The sequence below is a fragment of the Strix uralensis genome, chromosome 1 (genome assembly GCF_047716275.1).
Source record: "Strix uralensis isolate ZFMK-TIS-50842 chromosome 1, bStrUra1, whole genome shotgun sequence".
Taxonomy (NCBI): Eukaryota; Metazoa; Chordata; class Aves; order Strigiformes; family Strigidae; genus Strix; species Strix uralensis.
The window spans coordinates 50,051,751-50,066,492 of NC_133972.1; the positions used below are offsets into that span (position 1 = coordinate 50,051,751).

The 14,742-nt window shown below is 34.1% G+C and overlaps 1 protein-coding gene across 1 annotated transcript in view; it reads left to right on the forward strand.

Moving 5' to 3' along the window:
• The window catches only part of MALRD1 (MAM and LDL receptor class A domain containing 1), a 288,915-nt gene that overhangs the window by 151,527 nt on the left and 122,646 nt on the right, over positions 1-14,742 (forward strand). The window contains exon 27 of the mRNA XM_074876823.1: positions 2,173-2,330. Coding sequence (XP_074732924.1) covers positions 2,173-2,330 — 158 coding nt within the window. The remainder of the gene's footprint in view (positions 1-2,172; positions 2,331-14,742) is intronic.

Below are 14,742 nucleotides of genomic sequence, written 5' to 3' on the forward strand. Positions count from 1 at the left end.
TCTTGTATTTAGTAGTTGTTGAACGTTTACAGGAACTGCTGAAGGACAAAACCCAATAAAACCAAAGTTTACTTGAAGATATGTAGAAACTCAGGGGCTAGTGAAAGTTTGCCAAGGTTACTGAGGGTGAAACAGGCACAAACAATCACAAAGATTATGTGTTCATATGTTTTTAAATTTTGAGACAGTCCAGTGTGGCTGCATTTCACTGATCTCAAAGCAAGATGCAGTACAAAAGAACTGCCCTTCAATGTGCCCCTGTCTTCCATTCAGCTTTTAAAGAGGCCAGTTCCATTAGATCACAGACTTATGTATCTCTGTGGTATATATGTTGAATCTGTTCCACATACGAATAAAATTATTGCTGATCTAATTCTCAAGCCTGGAAATTTACCCTATAATCTGAAAGTTAAGTGTTTTTGTTGTGGTGAGTGATCAAACCAGTCAAATTGTGTTCTCAAATAAATATATTTAGAATTAGGTTCACTTTTTACAATTTTAATGTGGTCAAATTTTTAAAGGTAAAGGTGGTATCTGGCCATATTGTTAGAACTGATATCACTTAATAATTGTGTTTATCATGAGAGAACCAAAACAAAATTCAGCTTAGCTGTTAAAACTTTGTCATATGTGGTAGAGAATACTGTGGTATTCAGTGATGGGTCCTTGTACAAAGATGAATTTCAGCACTTACTTCCAAAACCACAGTTCTGGAACTCATATCTAACAATTGCTTAATTCTAACTTCCCTATTAACACCTCTGATTTCAGCATTAAAATGTTGAGAATTTGCTTATGACTAGAATTACATAATTCTGGTTGGAATTAAATGATTTGTTCTATTATCTCCTAGCCAAGCTTGACTAGCTGTGATCAGTCCACTGTCCCGCAGTTCTGGTTTCAGCCATTCAGATCAAGAGGTCTTTCAGAGTGCCCCTTGTCTGCCACCTCAGTCAGTCAAGTTTCCTTCCAAAGAAGACTGTGAAAGTTTTTTAGGTTGGGTTGCTTTGATTTGGTTTTCACCTTACAGAAGTCATTTGCCTAATATTAGAGAGACATTAACAAACATCAACATGCCCAGCACTCAATCGAATCTAGCTACATCTTCCTAGCAGACATTTATGCCATGATATCGTATGCTTTTGATATCTCATACTGTTTATGTACATGGCTTTTTTAACACATAAAATAGCAGATGTAGGAAAAAAAAGTTCATTTGCTGGTTTTAATTATATTTTATTTTAAATATTGTCATGAATATGGCACTACACTTGTTAAATATGTGCTTGACCTCAGGGAAAAAGCAAATTTCTCATCCCATAATATTATGGCAAACATCTATGATTGTAACTTAGCCAGAGAAGTGTCAAGGTTAAAATGAACCCATTTTACTCCATCTCTAATGAAGTAATTTTTTTCTCTAATTCATATACAAAAACTTTAGTAGATGTGCAAATATAATTTAACAGTGTGTTATTTATACTACATTTATGTTTATTTGATCTACATATTTGGGTTTTGCACAAAGGAAAAAGTTAATTTGAAAACTTGCAGAATCTATTATACTTCTGATTAAAAATAAAAATGGAAAATGCAAAGAGTATATCAGTGTTGGAAAATATTAATTGTAGGCATCTATTTTTGCAATTTCCTCTGACTAAATAATTTAAATGTGAGTTAATATTCATACATTAAAGAGTACAGATGGCCAAAGGTAATATGAATCATTAGGGATACCTAATGATTTATAAATGTATGAAGGCTTTTTACCTGTTCCATAAGGTTTTGTATATTGTGACTCGCTATTTTGAAGGTTATCTTTCAGAAAACTTCATCCTGAAATTTATCACAGTGTAGCTACTGTATGATGTACTGTCAAAATAGTACTAATGCTGTTGGTCAAGGACACATAATCAGAGTAGCAGGGAAACATGGAAGTATTCTTGCTCTTCTCACAGGCCCATCCAACTCTTAAGCTGCTCCTGGTTTATTCCTCATATAATAAGTACACAAAGAATGTGATCTGGTCATTTTTTACCCTAAGCCAAGGTTCACTAGTATAGGACCTGTATGGGAAGTATACTTCATATGTCTCTGCATTTATTTTCCTGAGTTTTGGAATTCATTTGAAAGTCCACAATAAATTTTTGATAATACATCATTTAATTTCAGGACAATTCCTGTATCTTGAGGCCACTGCAATAGGCTTAAAAAATGAAAAAGCCCATGTGAAGAGTTCCAGATGGAAAGAATCAAGTGGGACTTGTGTGATGACCTTCTGGTATTTCAAGTCATCAAAAGCCATGGGACGTATTCAGGTTCTGATTAAGGTAATAAAAAAAAATTTTCTTTTGAATGTCTGATATCTGTAAGGGTGTATGTGCTCTGGCAGAGTGCTTTGGCACACTGATATTCTGTTGTTCAGCTTGTAGACTGGAAGAGCTCCTAGACACCTCCTAGTTCAGTGCTGGTTTTTACTATTCTAGTCTCTTAAATATGCTTTTACCATTTCTCTTCCAAAAGAAGTTTCTCTGAAAAGCCACAGAAGATCTTTTCAAAACCTCTTTCCATTTTCCCTCTTCATATACGGTACCTTTCTCTGTGATATTCTGCATGTGAGAGCTATTTTCATATTGATTGTCATCCCTATTGGTAGCTATCAGTATACAACCCTATTGTTCTGATGGGATGACATCCACCAAAAAAATGAATTGGCAACCTGCACTAAGTGAGAATTAAATGCAAAAATATGACCGTATTAAATTATTTATCTTTTTATGTAGACAGGTACAGAATATATAGTCAATTTTCTTTAGAAATGGCATTTTCTTCACTAAATGTGAGATGACCAAAAAATTATATAAAAAAAGAAAAACTAGTTATTCACTTACAAGTGAAAACAGATATATTCCTTGAAAACTGGCTGTTCCATTTGTTGTTCATTAAAAAGAAAAATGATTAAATGCTTGTAAAAGCAAGTTTTAAATCATATGATTCTGAGTAAAATGTAGAAATTAATGATCAGTGTAGCAAAAGCAATATTTCACTTCCCTGGGCATGCTATGCATTTTAATGCTATTGGGCATTTTAATGGTGTTCCAACACAATGACCAAATATACCACTTCTAGATGTCGTAGAAACCTTTGCAAAGGAGAGTTTGTGTATTTGTACTTACCTGTACTGACTATTCAAGTGTTAATCACAGTGCAATTTATTTGCCATATATCTGTCAACTTCTCTTTCTTCAATATCTCTAATAAGATCTTGGGATAGAAATTATTTTGGTGAATTGCATTAAAATTTCTGTTTTATTGCCAGTGCACATGTTGACTGCCTTAACTTTTAATGATAAATCATATTTTGTCCTTAAAAATAAATTTCTAAGAATTTTTTCTCAAATGTTCTGGATATTATAAGAATAATTCAAAAGCCTGAAAGATAAAACATTTCAATAGTCTTTAACATCTAAAAACTCAACCTAAGCTAAGCGTGACTGAAATATAAAAACAGTGAGCTGTTTGACAGCCATTAGGAGATTTTTTTCATGGATTAGTCCAAACATCTACAAATGACAACAGGCCACTCATCAAGTAGCTGTATAGTTAATGGGATGTATTTATACAAATGCTTCCTGGAAAAGCTCAAATCTTTAAAGGAGGCAAGTAGGTTAAAAAAAACCCCAATTTGTTGTTTGAAAATAACATTTCTTTGGTAATGTATTCAAAAGCAAAAAGAAAAATAGATCGTGTTACTTACAATAAATAAGGTGTAAAAACAAACATTTATTTTAACTCAGAGTTCAAATTATGTTCTCATCTTGTTACTCAAAGGTGTATTTTATAGCACCCAAATATTGTAATTATGAACATTTTAATATTGCTTAACTTTAATTGTAAACTAATTTGCAAACTCGCTTTGGTGGAAAATAAATAGCAGCTGCGTTAGGTATGTGTGAGTAGTTTGCACTTAAATTATCACTGTTGATTGCATACCGTAATTATCACATTAAGCATGTTGCAACACGGACAATAGCCTTAAAACCAGAAAAATAATTATCTCTCATTTTCTTACATGCAGTGAAATTAATAATACACTTTCAAATACTTCTGTTAAACAGGAGAAAAAAGAAGTGAAATAAAAGAAAATCAAACAAACCACACCACCTAAAATGAGTTAAAAAGAGACATTTATTCTCTGTTGGGATATTGTCTCTGAAGGGTTCAAGTCCAGTAGTCAAAATTCTTAATTATTTTTTCCACCCTCAGGATGGGATTTAATTTTAGGTTTTTTAACAAAATTGACCTGAGTAAAGTTTTACTAGATAGTTATCCCCATTGATAACTGCCTGTAGAGATTCTTTTCTACAGTACTTTTTAATATTTTTTTGAAATATAATGTTCAAATATATGACTTCTATGGAATTTCCTAGATCACAATCAGTAATATTTCCTTTCTCTAGGTTTTGGGAATATTCTTTATGTTTTCTCTTTCTTCTATTCTTCTTACAGTGAGACATTGCCCTCTTCTTATTTTCACCTAATTTTACTACCCTAATAAACTTTTCAGAAATTATTTTTATGTTATTTTAAATCCTTGTCTCCAGGGAGCTTAAAGAGATTTTTAAAGGCAGTGTAAGTAGAAGACATTTGTGTAACAACTTATTATTTTTATTCAATTTTTTTTAAATGAAGGCAAGAATTCTACATGGAGATAGGAAAAATTATTCTCGTTACTCTATCTGGGATTGTTTTGCAGATCAGTCTATTTTGCCCGTTATGTTGCTTATAGGAGTTCATAAGTCAATATTATAATTAGAGTTTCTATTTAACAGTGTCTATATGAATAAAAACTAATTAAACAACACATAGTCATGGGAAGTCATACTGAACCTTGTCCTGCTGGTTCAAACGGCAATACCAATATATTTCCATCCAGTTTGAGTATCTCTTGATTTAATTAAGTTAATGTCAGTGAAAGCAGATCGGTAGATTGTGATTAGTTGAAAATACAAAGAGGAGATGACCTGAGAAGGAATTTACCATCTTAAGTTTGGCAATTTAGCAAACGTCTTTAGTTAAAATCATCATGTCCATTCAATTTAAACTGAGAGTGAATATATGTGTACAATGGCACAGTAATGAACAATATGATGAGGAAATATCATATGGAGGCAGAATGAGAAAGACATTTCTCCTCCTCCTGAATATCACAGTGGAAGAAAAATCGTAATCAAGAGTAAAAAGCCATTTTTTAAAAATCGAAGTTGATAGCATGTACTGGTGTCTTCTCTTAATATTTTCATTGCTTGTCCACATTCAGGAAGTTTAAAAATTTTATCTATCATACGACTAAAGTAGTATCTCAGGTTATATAAATAAAGCTTCAGGATCATAAAAGAGATATTATAGCCAAGAATGAACTTTTATGTTAAGGTTTGCAGTTAGAGAAAACAAATTCATTTTCTAACGGAATATCTCTGCAGTTACTGGGTTTTTTTCCCTTCAAATTTTGCTACATATTCTTCGTATAAACCTCTCTGTATGTGGAATAATAGTCTAATCAAAATGATAGGACATTGAACTAGTTGCAAAAATACTGTATTCTTCAAATCTACCCACTCAACATTTATGCAATATCCAACTCAATATCTATCTGAATTGAAATTACAAAGTTTTTAATAGCAGTGCAAAAGCTCACCAGGCAAACAGAATATCACCAGAAGAGACCTGGATATAACTAGTCAAAACTTTGTAGTGAGATTTTGAGATACTTCTAATCTTTTTTGTGGCAGTTGTAAGAGAATACAATCCATTGTAAGAGATATTCTGAAGCTAAAGTGCAGCATATTCACTGTGCCTGTTTTAGCAATGATGGTGGGGTTCCTCCTCAGTCCTCAATACTGGTTTATTTTTTGAGTCAGAAGAAACAGTGTTATTTTTAAACGTGCTTCTAAAGAGGCAAGCAAGAATTCTTAGGTGAAAGGAATGATACATTTTACTGTTCTGCAGATCTGAACATAAGTTTCCTACTGCTGTTTAAGTTGTTTCTGTCATAAAAAAAGAAGCAAGTCTTAGGTATCACAGTGGGAAAAGAACAACAATCAAAGGATAAAACCATTTGTTGAAGATAATTTTTGTGGGATCACTGTTAATTGCCCTGCAAATAGACAGGATTTAATTGGGGAAGTCTCTTTTGAGGATTTGAAAAAGGCCTCTAAAAAGAAATATGCAGATATATAAGGAAGGTGAAACCTGTCATTAGCACTATACACAGGATCTTATTAGGAAGTTCCAGTGGACCTTACTCAGGCATTTAATTAATTTCACCAAGTTACAAATGAGCAAAGACATAATGATATTCAGGAGGACAAGAAGTCCTGGTCAGCTCACGGCAAGTGAAGCAGGATCCCATGGACACTGCCACAGTGACAGACTAAGCTGGCCAGGGCAGCAGGCAGCTGGAGCCAGCAGCCAGCATCTTCCAGATGCTCAGGTCTGATGCAGCACAGACCTGTCACCTGGTTGTTGCAACTTCTCAGCAAAAGCTGGAAGCTGTCACAGTTATTCCCTTGATATTGTTGTTTTTAGCTAGCCTAAGGTAGAGAAGAGAGGGCTAGTACTGTAGAAATGTATAGTTTAGCAAGTGCCATAGCTCAGGTATAGATGTCTCATGGTGGTTTTTGTAATTCCCTGGTTATTTTTAGTGGAGCAGCCTACTGTCTGGAGCTGTCAACAGGAAAACCTGCAGCAGAGATACTGCAGATGCCAGCTGATATCTTCTGGACATTTGTATTTCTAAGATTGAGTAGTTTAAAATAAAATTTTCACAAATCAATATCATTGACCCTACTTCTATGGGAAGTCACTCAAAAATAAAGTCTGAGGAAACAGCTTATTCTGCTTCACAGCTTAAAATAGACTGTGTATTTCTACATTGATTCTTCTCACTGACTGCATGAAAAACAATCAACTCACATTAATGTAGAAGTTATAGATTTCATTGGGTTCAGGTAGGCTCAAAGCAGATTATCTGACCTCCATGCAGCTAGAGGCAGAAACTTCAGATTTTCAAAGATTTGCTTCAATGTTTTACTTAAGAGTCTGCTGAACTTCAAAGCATGTTCCAAACAATGTAAAAACCATAGATTTTTCATTTGTCCTCTTAAGATACAATAAACTTTGTAGATAAATTCTTTAAATCTAATGCATAAAAGTAAAGGTTTCTAGTATTTGTATATAGGTGAAATAGATATATGAACATATCTAGCCATATGTTCAGTAGCTTACATTTATCCTTTTTCTTTGCATCCTATTATTTTGTTTCAAATAGTTTTCCTTTATTAAATTCATCAAAATACACATTCATGAGAATTTGGTTCCACATAGCACAGAGCTACTGACCTTTATTTAATGAGTATCTATAGCTCTCAAAAGGGACACAGTTTTAAACCTTTGCTCCCATTGTTGACCTGTGAACTGTTGGTGAAAGTTTTATTTGAGTCAATGAAATGTCTGATCTGACTAATGAGTAGGAGTAAGGGAGTATTACCTTAGTCCCAGGAGCTTTAAAGGAAATCAGTGGGGATACTGTCAAATACAGTATTACTTGTCAAGAAAGAAAAGAATATTAACTTTTATGGCAACTTTACTTCCTCGAGCAAGATAATTATGTATTTATATCGCCTGAATTGAATACAGAATCTGAAATAACACCTTCTACCTTTTTAGGCATTGTTTCAAACAGGGTTGTTGTAGGTCTGATTTTGACCCCGTGACATAAACGTATCTCCAAGAGACAATGATTAAATAGAAATAAGTCAGTTTTCAGTGGAAGCATCATTTCTCAAAAACAGTACACATAGATGGGACAAACAAATACGCACAACCGTAGATAAGGGCAGACACCATTCAACGCATTTTATTTTCCCAGATGAGTACATTAGGAAGTTATTACAGTCTTCTTAACTGTAAATTGTTGGAAGCACATAATTCATTGTATCCTTATACTGCAACCAGAAGTAAGCATTCATTTCAAAGAGTTGGTAGCTGGAATAATACATTTGGACATGCTTTGAAGGAAAAAAAATATTTTGAAGGGTTGTATTTTGGAACTTGCTTGTGAAGACAAGAGGGTCATCAGAGGATTTGTAATTTAAAGTCATCATGTTTCTAGAAAAACGTAAGAGAAATTGTTCGCATGTGAATTATTAAGCTTTTTTTTTTTTTTTTTTTTTTAAATTCTTTGAGAACTTGACCTTTTTCTCCCTTAGGAGATGAGGAGGGTGAGTGGTAAAGCATTAGTGTGACTAAGGACATGTCTCTGTCTGGCAGGGCAGTGCCTGGTTAGAAAACTGAACAGTCTGACAGATTTAGACAGCTTGATGCATACCAAATCATCAAAGCAACTCAGCAGTACCCTATAACATTACACCTGGAATCACAAGCCCTGCCTCTCAGGGCTAATATCACTATCCTATTTTGTATCCCATCCTGGCACCACATTGCACGGTGTGGCATAGATGAAGAAAGCACTTTCAATCTCCTCCACACTGCACTGTTCTTCAGAGTTGTTTCACTGAACTCATGCCCCAAATCAGAGATTTTCAGGAGTGATTTACTTTATTTATTTGTCAGCTCATAATCTCACAGAGTGCGGTGGTTACATTGTTGCTTTTTAGCATATGAGGCTTTGAAACATCTCTGGGATCTTTGCAGATCAGACTTCTTTTGCTCTTTTCTAACACTTTTCAGGACAGACATTCAACAGCAATAGCTGTGATTTAAGTGTATGTCAGGGCAGAGTCCTTTTAAGGATCATAGAGCTGCTGTTTAATGATTTTTACTGAAGCCTCAAGACATCAAAATCAGGTCTTTTTTATATAGCAGCTATGAAATGGACATATTTTTATGAAGACAAAAGGACTTTGTCTAAATGATAGAAATGTAGCCTTGAGCTTTGAGCATTTTTATTAGTTTTTCATATCTCTTCTAAATAGGTAAATTTAGAAATTTAATTAACGTACCTTTTTTTAAAAGAAAACTAAATAATGCAACATGTAACATAGTGCCTGCTGATATCTTTCAGAAAGCATATAGCATTGGTCAGACCTGAAATCCCAAAAATATCTAATTTTTCTGTTCAACAAGGCCCCTTGAAAACTGAACATTTCTGGGAATTCCATTTAACCTCGCACTAGTGCTTATTGTAGAACGTTGTTTCCAGTTTGATCATTTCTTAATGCAACTTTTGTTTTTAATTCAGTTTGGTTTTAGTGTCTTGGAGATGTTCTAGTTTCTGGTAGTCTTTGATCTTTGCCAGGCTTGCAGTATCAATCTGTAGTGTGCTTAAAATTACTTTGATGAATCAATAAAGGGTCTTAACATGAAGAGTCTAATTTTTATACTTCCAGATTTTTTTTCAGTTTCTGGCCTTCACTTTTGAACCCACAGTAGCTTCAGGGGAAAAAAAAAAAAAAGAAAAAAGCAGTTGTATTTCTGTATTTGCTGTAATTTATTTCACAAAGATGGAAGTATCTGATTCCAATTTGTTTCATGCAAGAGTCAGACTAGGTATTTTTAAGTACCGATATTTATGACTGTAATAATCTATATATGTATTTGTTTCTAGGTTGACCCCATTGCTGAATTAAATGAAAGATGAAAGGCTGCTTTAAGTAGAATTGTCTTATCATTGCATGCACTGACATCCAACATGGTGCTAGAGAGCAGTTATCATCTGCAGCAGAGACTAATAGTGTCAATGTAATCAGAGCTTTGAGAGAGTTCAGTTTCTTCCCTCTAGCTTACTTACCATGGAGACAAACTTTTCCATAACCTCATAACTTTGTGTTTCTTGCCTATGAGAGGGTCATTGCAGCTCAGAGATGAAGTGCCTGCAGACCCATAGTCCATTCACAGAGTTTCTTATCTAGGTTATTAGACTCATCTTCTTTTGACAGGACTTTATGTTCAGTCACACACTTTGGGTTGTCCAGCTACCCTCAAAACTTCTCACCTTGCCACATTCTTTTGTAGCTTGTTCCTTCAAGTTTCACCAGGCCATATGTGCAAAATTAAAACAGCAAGGAGCTCATATAAGGAACTTTACTACTACTCCTAAGACTGAAGAAACCATGTAAATGCAATCTTCTGTTTAAATTAATGAAATAATGAGAGATGATACTGTGGTACTACTAACATCAGGAATTCATAAGACCATTTGCATTAAGTCCCTGGAATATGTGGGTGTAACTGTGTAGTCTGCAGAGTATATTTGATTTTGCCTTCAGCAGGAACACTAAAAGAAGGAAATGAATACTAAAAATTGTATTTCTTATCTCCCACATATCAGATTAGTTGAGGTTCTTAATCTATCTGTGATACTAATTTTTCTTTAGCTCTAGGAGTTTTAGATGACATGGAAAGTTTTCAAAGGCTAATGCTAATGAAAAAAAATTACTTTTATTATAAGTGTGGATTTTACAGAATTAACAAATAAGGAGAATTATTTAATCTTTAGCTGTAATTCTGGGCTCTAATGTGAACCAGGAATAACTGCGTGTCGTCAAAATATGAGGGTTTTCTTAGAAAAACTGTGATCTTGTTTTCTAAAGAGAGTGAGGACATCAGTACAGTGAAATATTTTAAACTAGTTTTAATTCTAACCATAATAACAGGAAAACAAAAGCGTGGAGAACAAAAGAGTGTAAATAATCTTATTTTTACTTCCTTGCAAAATCGTCTCTTTTCTATAAACCATTAAATGTCACCACATGTTTCTCACTATAATGGTAGGGGAAAGTTTGATACCACAGGTGCCATTTTACGATTAATAATTATGAACATTTTTTGGATGTCAGTTGCTCTTCTCATTGAAATGTAAGAAGAGACAGCTGTTGTGGAAAGGTTGTATGAAACCACAGTGGAAACTTAGGCTAATGCAATTGTATGCCACCATTCATTTTATATAGCTAACTTCTCAGTTTATTGAAAACTGTGTTTTGTTGTTTGAAATTGCAGTGAAATGGTCCAGGCATTCAATCTATATTTGGGTGAATTAATAAAGGCACAAACATGAAGCATCTTTCACCTTTTAAATAATTTCCTTAGACTTCTTTTCTGTACATTTATGCTGTCTCATTTAGGCAGCTTAAAATATTACTTGTTCTATTAAGTATCGGTATGATAAAGCTACTCTTCCATTTATCCAATGAAAATCTGCAGCCCGTATTTAGATGTTATTTGGTCTTCCCCTCAGCTGCTCACTGTTCCTTCTACTCCTTCCACTGAATAGCACACTTTAGTATCTTAATGTTTTCTAGCTTAATTTAGTTTGATTTCTATGGAAGAAAAGGTTCTTTAAATAAGAGATTTCAATGTGATCCAGAAGAGGTAGTATTTAAATTTTGATACACGAATCATCTAATTAATTTCATTGATCAGCGAACAGAGGAAGACTTGTTATTTATGACATGGAAATACTCATTAGATTTAAAGCATTCTGTTGTACACATTATTCTGAGTTTTTGACTGTGTGATTCAGTTCAGAATTGTGTTCAATGGGAGTTCAGAGGGAGTATGCTATCAAAAAGTTTATTAGCAGTCACAGAATTATTTAGGTGGATTTCCATCTCTTTAACACTTTGTATACCAGCTGTGTTTTTCAAGTGGTACTAAAAGAATGAGAGTTCTTTTTTTTTCCAGGAGTATTTGAGCTAGGGAAAGGGTAACCACTAATGAAAATCATCCCCTGACTCACTAACTGCACATTTTTAACCTTAGACTTTGCCTTAGTCAATAGCATAGTCTGTTTAAGTCAATACATCTGGTATTTAATCTCTACGCAAATTGCAGTCTTCTCCTTCCAAGTTGTACCAAGATTTGTTGTACAGAGAAGTGAAGTGTTTCTTCAGGTAAGGTTTGAAATCTCTTGACAATAGTGATGCAGTAAGACCGTTCTAAAGAGACCAGCTCTCTTAAAAAGACTAATCTTAAAGAGTTAATCTTTTCAGCTTGAAAATAATATTTTACTGTGTGTAGCTGGAGAACAGGAATGGTCTTACAAATAATATCCAGAGAAGGTGTGGTCATATGAGGAAGGAAGGTACAGGGGACCATGTAGGAAGGCAAAAGAAGGCACATCGTGGCAAATGATACTAAAATACCTTAAAGCATACCATCTAGTTCATATTTTCTGAGTATGCCAATCTAAGGGCTACAGATATTACAGTGGTGCATATAGGATGCCATTGCTATAAAAACTTCCTAGACTTCATCTTAAAAGATCCCTTTCCATATAGACATGATCAGACTGAATTTCTGCTGTAGGAGGGGTGGGGAAGGTATGTTCTTCCATAAATCCCTTGGAGTTCTCTTATTTTCAGTTGTTTCGACACTCGGCGGTTATAGTTTTCCTTTGGCTGACCTTTTTAAATGTTGCAACATTTCCTTAGTTAACACAAAAATATTTATATTCTTCTGATAGTTAGCTCTGTGCTTATTGGCTGTAGGGAATAAATCCATTTAGAAAACATAGACAGAACTTCTGCACTGTTTGCAACATCTAGAGAAAAACTGAAGAAGTGGAAACAGGGAATCAAGGTTATCACAACTACTGAAACTATAAACCAGAAGTGAATCATGGAACAGTTGCTGCACTGGGAAGAAATGGAAAGATATCTGAGGGATTTTCATTGAGAACCAAAAAATTAATGGAAGAGAAAAAATGCCACTGAATTTCCTGTTCTACCTTAGTTTTATTTGTATTTCTTTAACAGGTTGAAAGTTATTACAAATTATCTTTTACATATTTGAAGTGTGGCTGATGCTTGTTTTCACATGTATCATTTGCCTTTATGTAGGCAAATTATTTCTGTTACCATAGGAAAGACATCTTAGAAAGAGATCTCCGCACTTTCTCCAGAATGTAGATTTGTTTTCTAAGAAAGATGTTAAGATCACAGGACCTGCTGTTAAACTGTACTTTGTCCCAGTGTGGGTGAGATTTCTGTTACTTAAAGTTATAGATGCCTCCAGTGCAGCCACTGCAGCAGTCACCCTAGCCTCTCTTTGTTGATGGTGGGGTTTTAATCACTGTGTCAAATGGAGCCTTGGGTATGATTTATCTCATTCTAAAGTAAACATCTATAGAAGGAGAGGTAGCTACAGCTTTCCATGTAGCTTCCTGTGGACATATAACTATATGCTAACATTCAATAAGCAATATTGGGTATGTTCAGGAATGTCACTGGATAAATATTTGAATTTTCGTTATTTCAGTAAATATTTTTGGACACTTATGTAGGTATTTCATATCTATGCTGGCAATACTAACACCAAGACCTCATGAATCTGTTTGCAAAATTTTATCTTCTACATCCCTACCATAGTATATATATTTATAGATTTATAGCTCTATATGTCCTTGAACATACAAGGTAGTGACCACTGGAGAGACAATTGGAGAAAGAGAGGGAATCTCACTGAAGTGCTTTAATATAATAAGATGTGTCACATATGAGAACCCTCAATTTGAAGAGAATATATTTCATAACTACAGATTAAAAATTTAAATCAGATATTTGGTTCCTTAGCATTCTCTAAGACATAAATAATTATATACATCAGGTATTACAGAGAAAAGACTTAAGCATTCCTTTTAAAGATGCGTCTTTGCTCAGGAACAATTCAGTGAAGCTTAAATATACTTAATTGAGCTTTGACTATATAAAGAGCTTATTATTTTTTCAGCCTTAGTGTTTTTATTCTCCTAAGCCTGTCCAGTCCATCTAATATCCCAGAGGATATGTTCTATATTTCTACAAGTCCAAAAGTTACAATCCAATTGGAAAGAATATTCTAATAGAATACAAATAGGCTGTAAAAGTAAATGTCACAATGAAAGAAGCACAGTTATATCCCAGTGAACCTCCCACTACATCAAAGTAGGTATGACACCTCACTGACAGTAATCACTCTCTTATATGTCTGAAAAAGCATAAGATACTCTTTGAGGATTAGTAGGGAATATTCGTGTCAATTCTTGTCCTGCAGACTCGTCACTTTGAAGAAGTTGCAGATGAAATATTTAGTAAAACCTAGAAAGTTTCAATGTCATTGTACAAGAATTAAGAATAACTGTTCCTAGTCTTAAGAATTATTAATCTTACGATTTTATTGTACTGCCCTAAAGAATCTTACTTTTGTTAAAAAAAGTATGTTTAAAAAAACCCCAGCACATATATATACATGTTTTCCCTTCTTTTCCAGATGTTTTGTCTCAGCAGAATCCATGTAAAGATATGTTTTCCCACTCCTTACATTCAGTTTTATATACAGAATCAAGGTGGTATTAGAGGTGAATTGTTAAATTGAAATATCAATTAAAACAAACAAAATCTCTGAAAGATTCCAGAGGTTTGTTTGGTTGAATTTTCTTTGCTTTGGAGCTTTTGTTTTTCAGGGCAGCTCTAATGATAATGCCTTAATTCTTCATAAAGAAATCTCACATTTTGAATTGCTGAGAGGACTTTCACAGACTGATTCCATGCCTCATGGAACTGATTTTGTAAACACTGTGATACTATGAATAGAACAATGCTTTTGACCTTATGCACTAACTATGAACATTTCAGAGAAAAAAAGTTAGTCCCACCAGCACAGCTTCTGCCTGCCCACTGTGTCACTCAAACAGTGGTTCACTAGAGTAAGGTGCTCCACTTTCAAGCATATCTTTGCCCAAGA